At 42.8% G+C, this 15,987-nt stretch overlaps 1 protein-coding gene across 2 annotated transcripts in view; it reads left to right on the top strand.

The window, feature by feature from the left end:
- The first annotated feature begins 1,391 nt into the window (after positions 1-1,391).
- ARHGEF9 (Cdc42 guanine nucleotide exchange factor 9) overlaps positions 1,392-15,987 on the top strand; it is a 160,016-nt gene continuing 145,420 nt past the window's right edge. The window contains exon 1 of one of the 2 annotated variants that reach the window (XM_054471702.2): positions 1,392-1,805. In XM_054471702.2, the coding sequence (XP_054327677.1) occupies positions 1,776-1,805 (30 nt within the window). In that variant the 5' untranslated portion in view covers positions 1,392-1,775. The remainder of the gene's footprint in view (positions 1,806-15,987) is intronic. The other variant, XM_054471708.2, reaches the window with a different exon arrangement.

The following is a 15,987-nucleotide window of genomic DNA, read 5'->3' as shown; positions in this document are numbered from 1 at the left end:
GCTATAGGAATCAAATGAAAGATGACAAAATCAGGGCCTGGAGGTATTCCTGGAAAGCTTTCTAAAGGTAGTGTTCCTGGTGCCAGATCTTAAACAGTCATGACAGTTTGAATGGGCTGGTTGGCAGGGCAGGTGCATCCAAGATACTGAGCATGAGAGAAGGCCCAGAGATGGGAAAGTGAGAGAACATTGTGGAATCACTGATGCCTGGGTTACCAGACTTGGGAGGGAAGTTGAAAGGTCATCCAGGGCAACCTCCCATTTGATTCAGGAATCCCTTGCCAAAGGGTCATTCAGCTTCTGCTTGTACACCTCCCATGATGGGGTGCTCATTAAGGTACTGCTTCTATCTTTGCCCAGCTCTGCATGGACAAAACAACAGGTTGGATGAAGTGCAGAAGTTGTGCTAAAAAGAAGAGGACAAATAAAGTTGTACGTGTGACAGGCCAGTGATGTCTTCATGCCAATTATCTCCAGGAACTTCTTTCTAATATCACACTGTAACTCCTTCTACTTTGGTTGCAACCTCTGTTTTTGCAATTCTGTCTTTGCCTGACCTGCTCTTCTAGTCAGGAGCCTTGGATTTTTGTCTTGTTTGGCTGTGCTACTTTGAGCAGAAGTCTTTCAATCTCTGGGCTTCAGTGTTCAAGTCTGTAATGGTGGGCAATTAAGAATGCCTGTTGTGTCCATCTCATAGAGTTACTGTGAGGATTATAAGGGATAATAACAGATGTCAGTGTGACTGACAAAGTCAATTTTTAGCCTAAGCAAAGGTACCAGCCTGTGTTGTGTTCCCCAGAGTTGGGGGAATCATAAAGAGGTGGGTGGTTTCTCCGTTTGCCTGTTTTGCTGATGTACATTCAACTCATTCTCAGCAAAATAAGCAAATGGAAAATTCGTCCATCAACAAGCTACCTTTCATGTTCCTGAGGGTGTGAAGGAGAAGCCTGGAGTGGTGTGTGTGAGATAGAAAGGGAGAGATAGCCGAAAGAGGCTTGGAAAGCCGCAGAGGGTAAAGTCGAGGATTTATCTTTTTTTTTTTTCTTTAATGTGATCTTATGCCCCTTCCCTCTTCCAAACCTCCATTTATTTATCTGTAAATTGGAGATACTAATGCCTGCCTCTACAGGGTTGTTCTGAGAAGTGAAAGTAATGCAGATGAAAGCTCTCAGATAGTACACAAAGAGAGAAGACCCTAGGGGAGTATGCAGAGGGAGGGTGGGGGAGGGAGGCATGAGAGTGCTGGCTTGGCTCCACTGGGGCAGGATCTTATTATTCTGGAGATTGGTCCAACACCTCTGGTAACTTTGGAAAGGACTTTCCGCTGACTCGACACAATTGGGAAGCCCCACAATAAACGGCATCTAACTCCAGCGCGGCCGGAGGCAGGCAGAGGTAGCAGCTGCCTTCTCCTGGGCGGGCGGAGGCTATTCGCCCCCATCCTCTCCCTGCACCCCACCCCCACAGTTCTCAAGCCTTGGTGGGGGACAAAAGCAGCCCATTGGGACCCCCCCACCCCCACCCGCCACACTCGCACCTCTCCCTGCCAAGACCTCTAGAAGCAGCAGGGCGGAGAGACAGTGCCTGCCGGTTGGCATGGAACAAACTGACTGAAGGCGAGGTCGGGGCGGAGGGGATTGGGTTGTAGGGCTGTGGAGGAGGGGAGGCGGAGGGGGCGCTGGGGCTCTCGCTTGCTTCAGCCCAGCCCTCCTAGTCAGCCCGCGACAACTCGCGCCAGCTACGGGGCCTCAGAGAAGCCGGACTTCGCAAGCACCATGCAGTGGATAAGGGGCGGATCGGGAATGGTGAGTGCATGTAGCCTTGGCTTCCCTTGCTTGAGCCTCCCAGTCCCCCAGCCCCACCTCCAGTTCCTCCAACGAGCCACAACGCAGTGAGCACCCTGGCCTCTGCCCACCGCCCTAGCCGCCGTCCTTGAGACACCAGTGAGCTTGCTGTGGCCATTTTAGGAGTCCCTGCTCGCCTGCCTGCCCAGGAACCCCCCCTACCATCCCCCTCCACTTTTCTATCTCCCTCTGAGATTAAGGTGGAATAGGGGTGGGGGCCAGATTATGTGCCCACGAACATCCCAGGGGTCACTTGGGAGGCCAGAGAGGGAAGGGGGATGGCAGAGGGCTTCTCTGGAAGCAGTGAAGCTCGCAGGAGGCTGACAAGCTGGCACGGGGTTGTGGGGGGAGGGGACGGTCACAAAGCCTGGAATTGTGGAGGGGGCCTTATGGGAGAGCTGCATGACTCCCCCCTGCCCCCAACTAGATTTCCTGCAACTCCTTTCCCTGGTCAGCCCCAGGGCATGAGGGCCAGAGAGCCACTCTCTCTCTCAGGAAGCTGCCTGAGGGAGCCCTAAAGCCCTTCCTTGTCTGGGCTGGGGTCACCCTGTCCACACTTGGGGCTTTGTCAAGGAGAGACAGCTGCAGAAACCCACATTCTGGAAATGGGTTTGGGCCACAGTCAGTTAACAGAGCTCTTCTCTCCCTCCCAAGGAGTGTGTGCTTGTGTGTGTGTTTAGTATAATCCTCCAACAGTTCATTTTATGCCATGGTGTTCCCCTCTCCACCTGGAGACCTTGGAATGACTTCCTTTTGCAGAGAGGAAGTGGTGGCTGCATTTTGATGCCTCTCTGACTTAGCCAGGAGCAGCTTAAGCCTGGTTAGGGCCTCTGGGGAGTGGGAGGCCACCATGACTTTGTCCTCAGCTGGGAGGCATAAGCAAAAGGGCCTTAGAAGGCAGTTAGGTTGGGTCAGCAGGCACTGATGGCAATAGCCCACACTTCTAAGCTGCCACCCATAACCCGCAGATGAAGGAAAGTAGCCTGAAGTGGTTGGGCAAAAACTGATATTTAACTCCTTTTTTGCTTTCATTGTGGAAGGGAAGAGGGAATCTGGTGTGGGCTAGGACTATATTCAAAGGAGCTGTCCCCTTCCTCAGAGTTTTGTTAGATCTCTGTGTCAGTGGTTCTTAAGGGCATCCGGTTCATATGCCTATGTGTTGGGGCTTCAAAAGACCCTTCTTCCCAGACCTCCCTACTTCCCTGAGGTCCCATTAAAGCTACGTCAAATGTTTGTAGAACCAGAAAAGATTAGAGCAGGTAAAGACCTTAGAGTCCTTGCTGTCCAACCAGGAAAGCTGAGATCCAGAGAGTGGGAGAGACTTGCCCAGGGCCACAAACTCCTTGGAGGCAAAGCTGAGTCTAGCACTTGAGTCTCCTGACTGCCACAGTCCTTCCCCACTGCTCCACCAATCATTTGCTCAAATGGTGCTGAGAGAGGAAGAAAGGAACAGAGTCATGATCTTGGGAAAGGACTTTCTTCAGGATGATCGAGTGCCATTAAATTTACCTGAAAGCCGGACGCGGCCGCCCACGCGTGGATTCCCAGCACTTTGGGAGGCCGAGGCGGGTGGATCACCTGAGGTCGGGAGCTCAAGAAGAGCCTGACCAACATGGAGAAACCCCATCTCTAAAAAGACAAAATTAGCTGGGCGTAGTGGCACATGCCTGAGGCTGAGGTAGGAGAATCACTCGGACCCAGGAGGCGGAGGTTGCGGTGAGCCGAGATTGTGCCGTTGCACTCCAGCCTTAGCAACAAGAATGCAACTCCATCTCAAAAAAAAAAAAAAAAAAAATTACCTGAAAAAAATCCATGCCAGTCCTGGCATATCTGGCAACTGGGAACTGGGTCAGGGTGAGACTTACTTCCTCTCCCAAATATATTGAAGTATAGGGGCCCAGAGCCACTCATTGACAGCAGGTTAAATTAATGAAGAAATTTGAAGTTTTGCCAACAGTGTATGAGAGAGAAAAGGGTGGCAGACATCTTGTGGAGACTGTGTAATTAAGGATTGGTTGATGGGGAAAAATCTCATAATATTCTTAGAGGGCTGAGGCAATGAATGTTATATGATGAAAGCATTTATTTAGCTGTTTACCAGAATTCAAGAGATGGGAGTAGTAAACTCTATTCTTGCCTGAGAGGCAGGGAACCTCTAAGTTTTGACCTTGCCACTAATAGAAATCCTTTGGGCCTCAGATTTCTTACCTATTAAATGTGGATGTTAATAAGCACCAAAATTCCTTCCAGGTCTTAGATTCTCAAATTCCTAGAAGTATGTGTTGGATAAAATTTAACTAGTGGCTCATTACGAACAAATAGGGATTGTGTATCTAGCCACCATTTTATAATGTGGCTAGCTGAAAGATCTTTGCTTCTTGTTCTTTCATTTGCAAGGTGCCCGAAGTACAAACTGAGCTTTTTATAACAGTGAGATTTCTTTTTAGTACATTTGACTGTAGTAACTTATTTAAAGTGTTACATGTAAATCATGGCCCTTGAACATAAAACATTGTTCAAGATTTTACAGAACAAAATCTGTCTCATAGAGGATGCTAAACTGTGAGTTCACACTGGATGGTAAACTGTTATTTATTCTTGGCTTCTTTCTGCAATGCCAGTTTGTGCTGGGTTAGCCAGTATGTCTAAATTGGAAAGAACACTGTTCTCAGAGTAACAAATCTGAGGTTTAGGACCTGGCTTTTACGTTTCTCAGTCCTGAAACTATTACCAATTGTCAAACCTACTTTATTCTCTGTATTCTCTTACATAAAATGGGGATAAAGTGCCTTTTTATGGGTACTATCGGGTCATGAATTTATTCAACACAAATGTAGAGCATCTACTATGAATTGACACTGATCTAAGTTCAGGGGAGATCACAATGAAAAAAAATTCCTCACTTTCATGGAGCTTATATTCTAGGGGTTGTGAGGTTCATTAAACCATAACAGAAATGAATATACACTATGTCAGGAGGTGGTAATCACTAGGAAAAAAAATAAAACCTGTTAAGAGCATAGAGACACATGGGAAGTTGGATGGTATATTAGATCCGTCGAAGCCTCACTAGTTAAGGGACATTTGAGCAAAGATGTGAAGGAAGTGCAGGAACAAGCTCTGTGTATATGTTTAGGAGAAGAGGATTTTAGGCACAAGGAACATCCAGAAAGAACACAACTGGTTTGTTTAAAGAACAGCAAGGAGGCCAATGTCCTTGGGATAAAGAATTAGTACATGGAAGAAGGATAGATGAAATCAGAGAGAAAACAGCCACTTTTATAGGGCATTATTCTGAGTGAGATTGGGAGCCATTGAAAGGTTTTGAACAGATGAGGGACATGATCTGACTTAAATTTTAACAGGAGGCTAAATTGTAGTGGGACAAGGACGAGAACTGTGAGGAGGCCCAGGGTAGAAGTGATGGTTGCTTGGATCAGGGTGATAATGGTGGAGATGATCTATATGAAATGACTGACATCATTGTTTATAGATGATACGTGTCTTTCTCCTTTCTGGTCACCTGCTCGGACCCTCAGATCACTAAGAGTAGGGCTAGAAAGAACATAGAGTGGGTGTATACATGGAGGGGCATTTCATATCTAAGTCAATGTTCGAGTGATCTGCTTTTGGACTTCTGACCATGGTAGGGCTAATTGAGACTTGGTTCTATGTGGACTACCAATAAATTAATACCCTGCTTTCTGGAATTCTGGAGAAGAAGATTAAGTGTATTATTAGCACTTCAGTGTTGTGGTATACCTATTGTTTATCTATAATATCTGGAATGGATCATTTTTAATAGTCTTATACATGAAAAAATTATTTTCAGTAATAATCATCAGTACTATTTATTATTTTCTTGATTTGTTCTTTTATTTTCAATTACCGAGGAAAACAACACATTTTAATGGTAAAGATATTCAAATTCACAATTTATCTCATGTATAAACTACAATGTGCACTCACTAAACAGAAGTATTACACCTTTCAATTTTCATTGTTTCACTGTTTTAGATTTTAAGCACACATAAAACTACAATTGGTCACACAGAATGACAGAATTGAAGTGACCCACATTCTGTTTTGTTGTCTTTATAATCACTACGTTATTATTGTTTACTTTCAACCTACTATGTAAATGCTGGAACATATAGTACCAGAGGGATTACGGACACAAAACTGACCTAATGGTATCTTTAATGATTTTGAACCTTTACAAACTGAAATGAGCTGAACGAACACTTGTAGTTACAACTGTGTGCGTCAGGGGCCAACGATGTAACTGGGAGCTCTCTGAGTCAACTTCCATGTAGAATAAAGTGTCGATTAAAGGATAAATAAAAAGGTGCTAATTTCAAGCTTCATATATATTATTAAAAGTCAATAGTAACCACAACAATTGTTTTAAACTTTGACCAACCAAAGTTTTTTTGTTTTGTTTTTGTTGTTGTTTGTTTTTTGTATTAAGGAAGGATTTTTTTATTTCTAACATTGTTTAAAATTGCTGGTGCAAGGTGATAGAAAATGCTTTGACTTTTAGTCTTAAAAAAATTCTCTATAGCTATTGTACTCTTATTGCTTGCACTCAGGGTTGTCTGCTCCCATTGCCACATCTTTGGTGTGCCACCACTCTGGATAAGAATATGGAATTGTGGACCAATTCCATGCCCAATACCATATGACCTGCGTAAGAGTCATATATGACTCGGTGGCCATCTCTCCAGATGGAATGACCAACTGCAAGGTTTAACAGCTGATTTTACTTTATTCAGCTATGAATAACAGAAGTATATCTATACTGACTTAAAACACACAGGTTTTATCTTTTCACATAAAAAAATCAGGAGACAGGCATATCTGGGCCAGTATGGCAGCTTCAGGAAGTCTTTAGAGACTTTTCTCCTCTGTCATCCATAGCACTTGGCTTCCATTATTCATAGTCCAAGATGAGTGCTAAAGCTCAAGAAAATCTATTAACATCCATAATTTTGGAAGGCAAAAGAGAAGGAAAAGTTCTTCACCCCTCCTTTTTAAGAAGTCTTCCTAGAAGTCCTATTTAATACTTCTACTTATGTCTCATTGAAGAACTGTGTCACATGGCTGCTGCTAGCTGCAAGGGAAGCTAGGATATGTGGTTATATAAACTAGGTGGCAAGTGTACACTTAAAAATTGGGAGTAGGGTTTCTAATACAGAGGAAGAAGGGAAGAATGATGTTTTTGGGAGACAAACTGCAGTCATTGTCATGATTAGTTGAACTATATGCCTGCGATTGTAGAAACACAGAATCTAAGGGCTTGTAGTCAGCTTTGGACTGTGGGCCAAAGCCTGATAGATGTTGCTAATAGTAAAAATGCTGCCATCAATCTTGTGAAGGATCAATAAAGACTTGACGTATCCTAGTCCTCCTATGCTTCCTACTAGTGACAGTCTTTTTGTGAAACTAGATGGATGGTTATATGGTTTTGCTGTGTCCCCACCCCAATCTCATCTTGAATTGTAGTTCCCATAATCCCCATGTGTCATGGGAGGGACCTGGGGGAAGGTAATCAAATCATAGGGTCAGTTACCCTCATGTTGTTCTCATGATAGTGAGTTCTCAAAAGATCTGATGGTTTTATAAAGGGCAGTTCCCCTGCACAGGCTCTCTTGTCTGCCACCATGTAAGATGTGCCTGTGCTCCTCCTTCACCTTCTGCTGTGATCGTGAGGCCTCCCCACCCATGTGGAACTGTGAGTCCATTAAACCTATTTTTCTTTGTAAATTACCCAGTATCCGGTATTTCTTCATAGCAGTACAAAAATGGACTAATACAGTAAATTGGTACCAGCAGAGTAGGATACTGCTATTAAGATACCCCAAAATGTGGAAGCAACTTTGGAACTGGGTAACGGGCAGAGGTTGGAACAGTTTGGAGGGCTCAGAAGAAGACAGGAAGATGTGGGAAAGTTTGGAGCTTCCTAGAGAATGGTTTAGGACCTAGGTTTAGGACCTGGCTTTTACGTTTCTCAGTCCTGAAACTATTACCAATTGTCAAATCTACTTTATTCTCAGTATTATCTTACATAAAACGGGGAGAAAGCGCCTTTTTATAGGTACTTTCGGGTTATTAATGTATTCAACACAAATGTAGAGGATCTACTATGAATTGACACTGATCAACCACTGAATGGTTTTGACCAAAAAGTCCAGGCTGAGGTGGTCTCAGATGGAGATGAGAAACTTATTGCGACTGGAGCAAAGGTGATTCTTGCTATGTTTTAGCAAAGAGACTGGCAACATTTTGCCCCTGCCCTAGAGATCTGTGGAACTTTGAACTTGAGAGAGATGATTTGGGATATCTGGTGGAAGAAATTTCAAAGCAGCAAAGCATTCAAGAGATGACTTGGGTGCCCTTAAAAGCATTCTGTTTTATTAATTCACACAGATGTGGTTTGAAATTAGAACTTATGTTGAAAAGGGAAGCAGAGCATACAAGTTTGGAAAATTTGCAGCCTGGCAATGCAATAGAAAAGCAAAACCGATTTTCTGGGGGAGAAATTGAAGCTGGCTGCAGAAATTTGCATAAGTAACAAGGAGCCAAATATTAATCGCCAAGACAATGAGGAAAATATCTTCAGGGCATGTCAGAGGTCTTCCCAGCAGCCCCTCCCCTCAAATGCCTGGAGGTCTAGGAGGAAAAAATGGTTTCATGGGCCAGCCCAGGGCCTTGCTACTTTGTAAGGTCTTGGGACTTGGTGACCTGCATCTCAGCTGTGGCTAAAAGGGGCCAACATAGAGCTCAGGCCATTGCTTCAGAGGGTACAAGCCCCAAGACTTGGCAGGTTATACATGATGTTGGGCCTGCGGGTACACAGAAGTCAAGAATTGAGGTTTGGGAACCTCTGCCTAGGTTTCAGAGGATGTATGGAAATGCCTGGATGTCCAGGAAGGAGTTCAATGCAGCAGTGGAGCCCTCATGGAGAACTTCTGCTCAGGCAGTGTGGAAGGGAAATGTGGGGTTGGAGCTCCCACACAGAGTCCCCACTGGGGCACTGCCTAGTGGAGTTGTGAGAAGAGGGCCACTGTCCTCCAGACCCCAGAATGATAGATTCAACAGCTTGCACTGTGTGCCTGGAAAAGCTGCGGACACTCAATGCCAGCCATGAAGGCAGCCTGGAGGGGGACTGTACCCTGCAAAGCCAGAGGGGCAGAGTTGCCCAAGCCTGTGGGAGTCCACCTCTTGTTTCAGAGTGACCTGATGTGAGACATGGAGTCAAAGAAGATTATTTTGGAGCTTTAAGATTTGACTGCTCCACTGGATTCCGGACTTGCATGGGACCTGTAACTCCTTTCTTTTGGCCAATTTATCCCATTTGGAACAGGCTTATTTACCCAATGTCTTTGTATCTAGGTATCTTTATGTCTATAATTTCATTGTATCTAAGAAGTAACTAACTTGCTTTTTATTTTCCAGGCTCATAAGCAGAAGGGACTTGCCTTGTCTCAGATGAGACTTTGGACTTGGGCTTTTGAGTTAATGCTGGAGTGAATTAAGACTTTCAGGGACTGTTGGAAGGGCATGATTGTGTTCTGAAATGTGAGGACATGAGATTTGGGAGGGGCCAGTGGAGGAATGCTATGGTTTAGCTGTGTCCCCACCCAAGTCTCATCTTTAATTGTAGTTCCCATAATCTCCACGTGTCATGGAAGGGACTTGGGGAGGTAATTGAATCATGGGGGCAGTTACCCTCATGCTGTTCTTGTGATAGTGCCTGAGTTCTTACAAGATCTGATGGTTTTATAAGGGGCTTTTCCTCCTCTTTGCTCTACACGTCTCCTTGCTGCCTCCATGTGAAGAATGATGTGTTTCCTTCCCCTTCTGCCATGATTGTAAGATTCCTGAGGCCTCCCCTGCCAATGCTGAACTGTGAGTCAATTATACCTCTTTCCTTTATAAATTGCCCAGTCTCAGGTATGTCTTTATTAGCAGTGTGAGAATGGGCTAATACATGACATGCTTCATGGAGATAGGGGATGCAAAATAGAGCAGTGTTTCTGGAGGATTTACGGGGAAGAGATGACTAGTACAGTAGTATAGTCTCAGCCCTGATGAGTTTCAGATGCTTGGACAGTCTTACATTGTAGATATCTAATAGGCAGTTGGTGATCAGATATTGAGCTCAGAGGGGATTGGGAGATATTGATGACAGTTGAAGTTCTGAGGGTAGATGAACTACCTAGCATTTAAAAGTGCCATACAGCCTGGGAAAGTGAGAGGTAGGAGCAGAACTTGAATCTCCTTCTGTTTTAATTCTCCTAACCTGGAACAGTCCACTTTGTTATCTACTTTCTAGAATTTACATGTCAGCACTATTGTTTCAGGCTTTACTCTCTGCACAGTGCTCATGTTGCTTCTGGACTGCCTGAGCTATAATGTCCAAGTTGGATGACCTTGGGGATAATCTAGCTCGACTCCTTAGATCAAGGGTCAACAAACTATAGCCTGATGGCCAAATCTAGCCAACAAGCTAAGAATGATTTTTACATTTTTAAATTGTTAGGAAAATATCAAATGAAGAATAGTGTTTGGTGGTACAAGTATATGAAATTATAATAAAATTCAAATTTCAGCATCCATAAATAAACCTTCATTGGAACACAGCCATGCCCATTCATTTGCTTATTGTGTATGGCTGCCTTTGTGATACAAAAGCAGAGTTGAATAGTTGTGACAGAGACCATATGGCCCCCAAAGCTTAACAAATTCAGTATTTGGCCCTTTACAGAAAAGGTTTGTAGACTCCTGGCTCTGAGCCCTAGGGTTACCATGGCAGTGCCTTGGTGAGGGGGAGAAAGGAGCAGAAAGGAGTGTGGATCTCTCACCTCTGGTCTAGAGCACCTGGGCCCTTTGCTTTATACATTGGATTGTTGCTTAAGATTTTGGAAAAAGGGGGTTTTTCTCATCCTGCATTCCCTCTATCCCCCACACAAAATGTACTGGGCTGAGATGTGGGAGAGTCAAAGGAAGATGTGGCTTATGTCTTCAAGCAGCTTAGTACTGAGTAGGGGGGAAATAAAGACAGACTGGATTACGTGCTTTAGGAATATATATAGAAGATAATGTAAGGAAATAGGAGAGCAAGAATGTGGTGGGTGAGGGGTTCAGGGTATTGTGTAGGGCTTCCAAGAGACAGTATTTAAATGTACTTTTTATTTTATTTTTTATTTTTATTTGTATCTTCTAATTTTTATTTCAGGTTCAAGGAGTATGTGTGCCAGTTTGTTATATGGGCGTATTGTGTGTCATGGGGTTCGATGTATAGATTATTTCTTCACCTAGGTAATAAGCATATTACTCGATAGGTAGTTTTTCAATCCTCACCCTCCTCACATCCTTCACCCTCAAGTAGGCCTCAGTGTCTGTTGCTCCATTCTTTGTATCCATGTGTACTCAATGTTTATCTCACACTTGTAAGTGAGAACATGCAGTACTTGGTTTTCTGTTTCTGTGTTAATTCGCTTAGGATAATGACCTCCAGCTCCATCCATGTTGCCGCAAAGGACATGTTCTTGCATTTTTATGGCTGTGTAGTACTCCATGGTGTATATGTACCATATTTTCTTTATCCAATCCACTGTGATGGGCATCTAGATTGATTTTATGTCTTCACTATTGTGAATAGTGCTGTGATGAACATACATGTGCATATATCTTTATGGTAGAATGATTTATATTCTTTTGGGTATATATCCAGTAATGGGATTGCTAGGTGAAATGGTATCTCTGTTTTAAGTTCTTTGAGAAATCTCCAAACTGCTTTCCACAGTGGCTTAACTAGTTTACATTCCCACCAACAGTGTATAAATGTTGCCTTTTCTTTGCAACCTCATCAGCATTTGTTATTTTTTGACTTCTTTAATAATAGGCATTCTGACTGGTGTGAGATGGTATCTCATTGTGGTTTTGATTTGCATTTCTCTAGTGATTAATTATGTTGAATATTTTTTCATATGCTTGTTGGCCACATGTATGTCTTCTTTTGAGAAATGACTGTTCATGTCCTTTGCTCATTTTTAATGAGGTTGTTTTTTGTTTTTTTTTTTTTTGCTTGTTGATTTGTATAAGTTCCTTGTAGATTCTGGATATTAGAACTTTGTTGGATACATAGTTTGCAAACATTTTCTCCCATTGTGTAAGTTGTTCGTTCACTCTGTCTCTTTTGCTGTGCAGAAGCTCTTTAGTTTGATTAGGTTGCATATGTCAATTTTTGTTTTTGTTGCAATTGCTGTTGGTGTCTTTGTCATGAAATCTTTTCCAAGGCCTATGTCCAGAATAGTGTTTTCTATGTTATCTTCTAGGGTTTTTATATAAACTGCATTTTTTACAGCCTTTCACATAGCACAGTTGCATGGGATGGGGAGTAGGCATGGTAGGTGAAGCATGAGTTGTTCCAAGCAGAGAGTACAATATAAGATAAAGAATCAAGGCATTAAAGGAATAATAAGTTCTGGAAATAGCACATTAGTGTTCTGGTGTGGCTGCAGCCTGTAATTCTGGCAATGTGTACTGGGGCTAGAACAAGAAGAGCTCAGAAGCTTTGCTTGGTAGAAAGGATAATGACATGATGAAACAAAGTAGTGGAGGATTCCTTTGGCAACACAGGGCACTGGCAGAGTGGGTTGGAAAAGGAGAAGGGTTGCATTTGACAACCAGAGGCAAATTACACAGATATTATGATAGGCAATCTCAAATACTCTGACTGAAATGAAGGTCTGTTGTAGAAATTTCATGGGAAAAACGTATGATTAAAAGTCAGATGGACCTGGGTTTGAGTCCTGCCTCCACCAGCAGCTGTCACTATGTGTCCTTGGCCAAATTGCTAAACCTCTCTGAACTTCAGGATCCTTATCAATTAAATGAGGGTAATATCTTGTATTAGTAAAGGTTCTTTAGAGAAGTAAAACCAATAGAATGGATGGGTGAGTGGATAAGTAGATAGATAGATAGATAGATAGATAGATAGATATTATAATGGATTTGCTCATGATTAGGGAGGCTGATAAGTCCTAAGATCTGCATTCTGCAAGCTCAAGTCCCAGGAGAGCTAATGTGTAGGTGTAGCCCCAGTATGAAGGCCTGAGAACCAGAAGAACTGATGGTGTGAATGCCAGTCTGAAAGCCATCAGAATTGAGACACAAGAAAAATTGATGTTTCAGTCCAAAGTCTTAAGCTAGAAAAAAACAATGTCCCAGCTCAAGCAGTCAGGCAGGAGGAATTCCCTTTTACTTGGCCTTTTTGTTCTACTCATATCTTCAACTGATTGGATGGGGGCTCATCCACATTGTGGAGGGCAATCTTCTTTACTTTGTCTACTTATTCAAATGTTAATTGAATCTGGAAAAGTCCTCACAGACACACCCAGAGTAATGTTTGATCAAATATCTGGGCACCCTGTGGCTCAGTCAAGTTGATACATTAAAATTAACTATCACATAGCCCTCGCTTGTCTTCCCAGTCTGCTGTGAGAATCAGATGATTGAGCAGGTATAGATGGGAAAGTGTTGTGTGAACTGCGCTACTCTGTATCTGTGTGGGGAGTAATTATTATTCCTGGCAGGACAGAGGAGACGCACACTTGGGTGGGCAGAGTATGATCTTTCCCACTTCCCTGAATTTATACCTTAGAAGATCATACCTTCTCCTTCTATGAGTGCTAAGAAATCCAATAGGAATTTTATTCACAAGGAACAATCCCTTCTGCCCCAACCCAAGGCTTCCTGGATTCTGTGCTAGAGAAAAGACTGAGAAAACACCAAACAGTTCTATGATATAATGTGAGGAGCTTCTTCTTAAGATATCATTGCTTTTAAAGTTTTCATATGATGCTGATTTTGTTTTTTGTGTGTGTGTGTGTGTATGTGTGTTAGAATGTGGTTAGTTCTGTAAGTGATTAAGCTGCTAGATGATGGAAACTGGACAGTGGAGGAGAGAAATGCATTTAGCTATCTCTAAGAGATCCTATTGCCATGAGGACATATACTATCAAAGGGTCATCCTAGCAAACCAGGGAAGTGACATTTCAGCTGAGTCAGTTGTGTAGAGACTTAGGGAAAGATCCTGACACATTTGGATTACAATTAAAAAAAAGGAAGAGACAGTGAGGCTTACGGGAAGTTGAGGGGAGGCAGCAGGAATAGCACATGCAAAGGCCTTCAGGTTGAAACAACTTGGTACACTTGAGAGACAGAAAGAAGGCTAGTGTGACTGACACAGTAAGAGAGGGAGACAAGTGGCATGATAGGAGGGTAGAGAGTAAGGCAGGGACCAGCTCACAAAGAACCTTGTAAGCCCTAGGAAAGTATGCATTGGCTATACTCAAAGTTAGTGCGGTTCAGTGGTCAATAGCACAGACTCAGAAACCATACTCCCTGGGTTCAAATTCTGACTGTGTCACTTCTTAGCTATGTGACCTTGAGAATGTTACCAAATCTTTCTGTGCCTCAGTAATGCCCTCCGAAAAGTGAGGAAAATAATGACACTATTCATACTGTTATTGTGAGGATTAAGTGAGTTAACATGCCACAGTGTGCATGGCAGTACTAGGCACATGGCAAGCATTATTTATTTTAAACACAATAGGAAGTGTTCGAAAGAGTGGAATGATAGGGTCTGCTTTGTGATACAAGAAAAGGACTTTTGCAGGCCCTGTAGAGAATGGACAGGATATGGTAAGCCCAATTGAGTGGCTGCTGCAAAAATCCATGCAGCTATAGGAGTTGGATAGAGGAAGGAAGACTAACATCCATTTTTGAAATAAAATCAATGGGACTTGCTGGTGAATTAATTCAGAGACATATAAGACAGAACGGTAACAAGGAAGATGACCCCTAGGTTTCTGGCTCTGCCACAGACCAGCTGTGTAATGTTGAGTAAGTGACTTCACCTGTTTAAGCTTCAGTTTCCATATTTATTAGTGAGGGTTCTCCAGAGAAACAGAACCAATAAGATATGTACATACATAGAGAAAGAGTTATTTTAAGGAATTGGTTCACACAGTTTTGGTGGTGCAAGTCCAAAATCTGCAGGGTAGGTAGGCAGGCTGGAGACCCAGGGAAGAGTTGCAGTCAGAGTCCAAAGGCAGTCTGCTGTCAGAATTCCTTCTTGCTCAGGGAAGGTCAGTCTTTAATTCCATTAAGATCTTCAAGCCGGGCATGGTGACTCATGACTGTAATCCCAGCAGTCGGGGAGGCTGAGGCAGGTGGATCACTTGAGGTCAGTAATTAAAGACCAGCCTGGCCAACATGGTGAAACCCTGTATCTACTAAAAATACAAAAATTAGCCAGGCGCGGTGGCTCATGCCTGTAATTCCAGCTACTCGGGAGGGTGAGGCATGAGAATCACTTGAACCTGGGAGGCGGAGGTTGCAGTGGGTCGAGATCATACCACTGCACTCCAGCCTGGATGATGGAATGAGACTCTGTCTCAAAAAAAAAAAAAAAAGTTCTTCAACTGACTGGATGAAGCCCACCTACATTATGCAGGGTATTCTGCCTTACTCAAAGTCCACCAATTTAAAAGTAAATCTCGTCTATTAAAATACCTTGACAGAAATATCCAGAATAATCAACCAATTATCTGGGCACTGTGGCTCAGCCAAGTTGACACAAAAAATTGACCATCATGCCTTTCCTATGAAATTGGAAAAATGGTAATATCCAGTCATTGGTACTATTGTTTTGAGCATGAAATAATATGAATTTAAATAAATAATATTCATTTAAAGCACTTGGTACAGTGTCTTTCATATAGCAAGGGCTCAATTAATGATAGCCTTTACTATTTCAATGTAATAATAATCCTTCACATTCATTTGGTATTTCATATTTTCAAAGTACCTTCACAAGATATACAAAATGGTCAACAAACATATGAAAAAATGCTCAATGTGACTAATCATCAGGGAAATGCAAACTAAAACCACAATGAGATACAACCTTACTCAACCAGAATAGCTATTATTAAAAAGTCTACAAACAATAGATGTTGGCGTTTATGTGGTGAAAAGGGAACACTTATATACTGCTGGTAGAAATGTACTGTATTAGTTTGTTTTCACACTGCTGATAAAGACATACCTGAGACTGGGCAATTTGCAA

Source organism: Pongo pygmaeus, chromosome X (genome assembly GCF_028885625.2).
Source record: "Pongo pygmaeus isolate AG05252 chromosome X, NHGRI_mPonPyg2-v2.0_pri, whole genome shotgun sequence".
In the NCBI taxonomy this organism is placed as follows: domain Eukaryota; kingdom Metazoa; phylum Chordata; class Mammalia; order Primates; family Hominidae; genus Pongo; species Pongo pygmaeus.
Note: the sequence above shows the minus strand (reverse complement) of the source record. Positions and strands in the feature narration are given on the sequence as shown.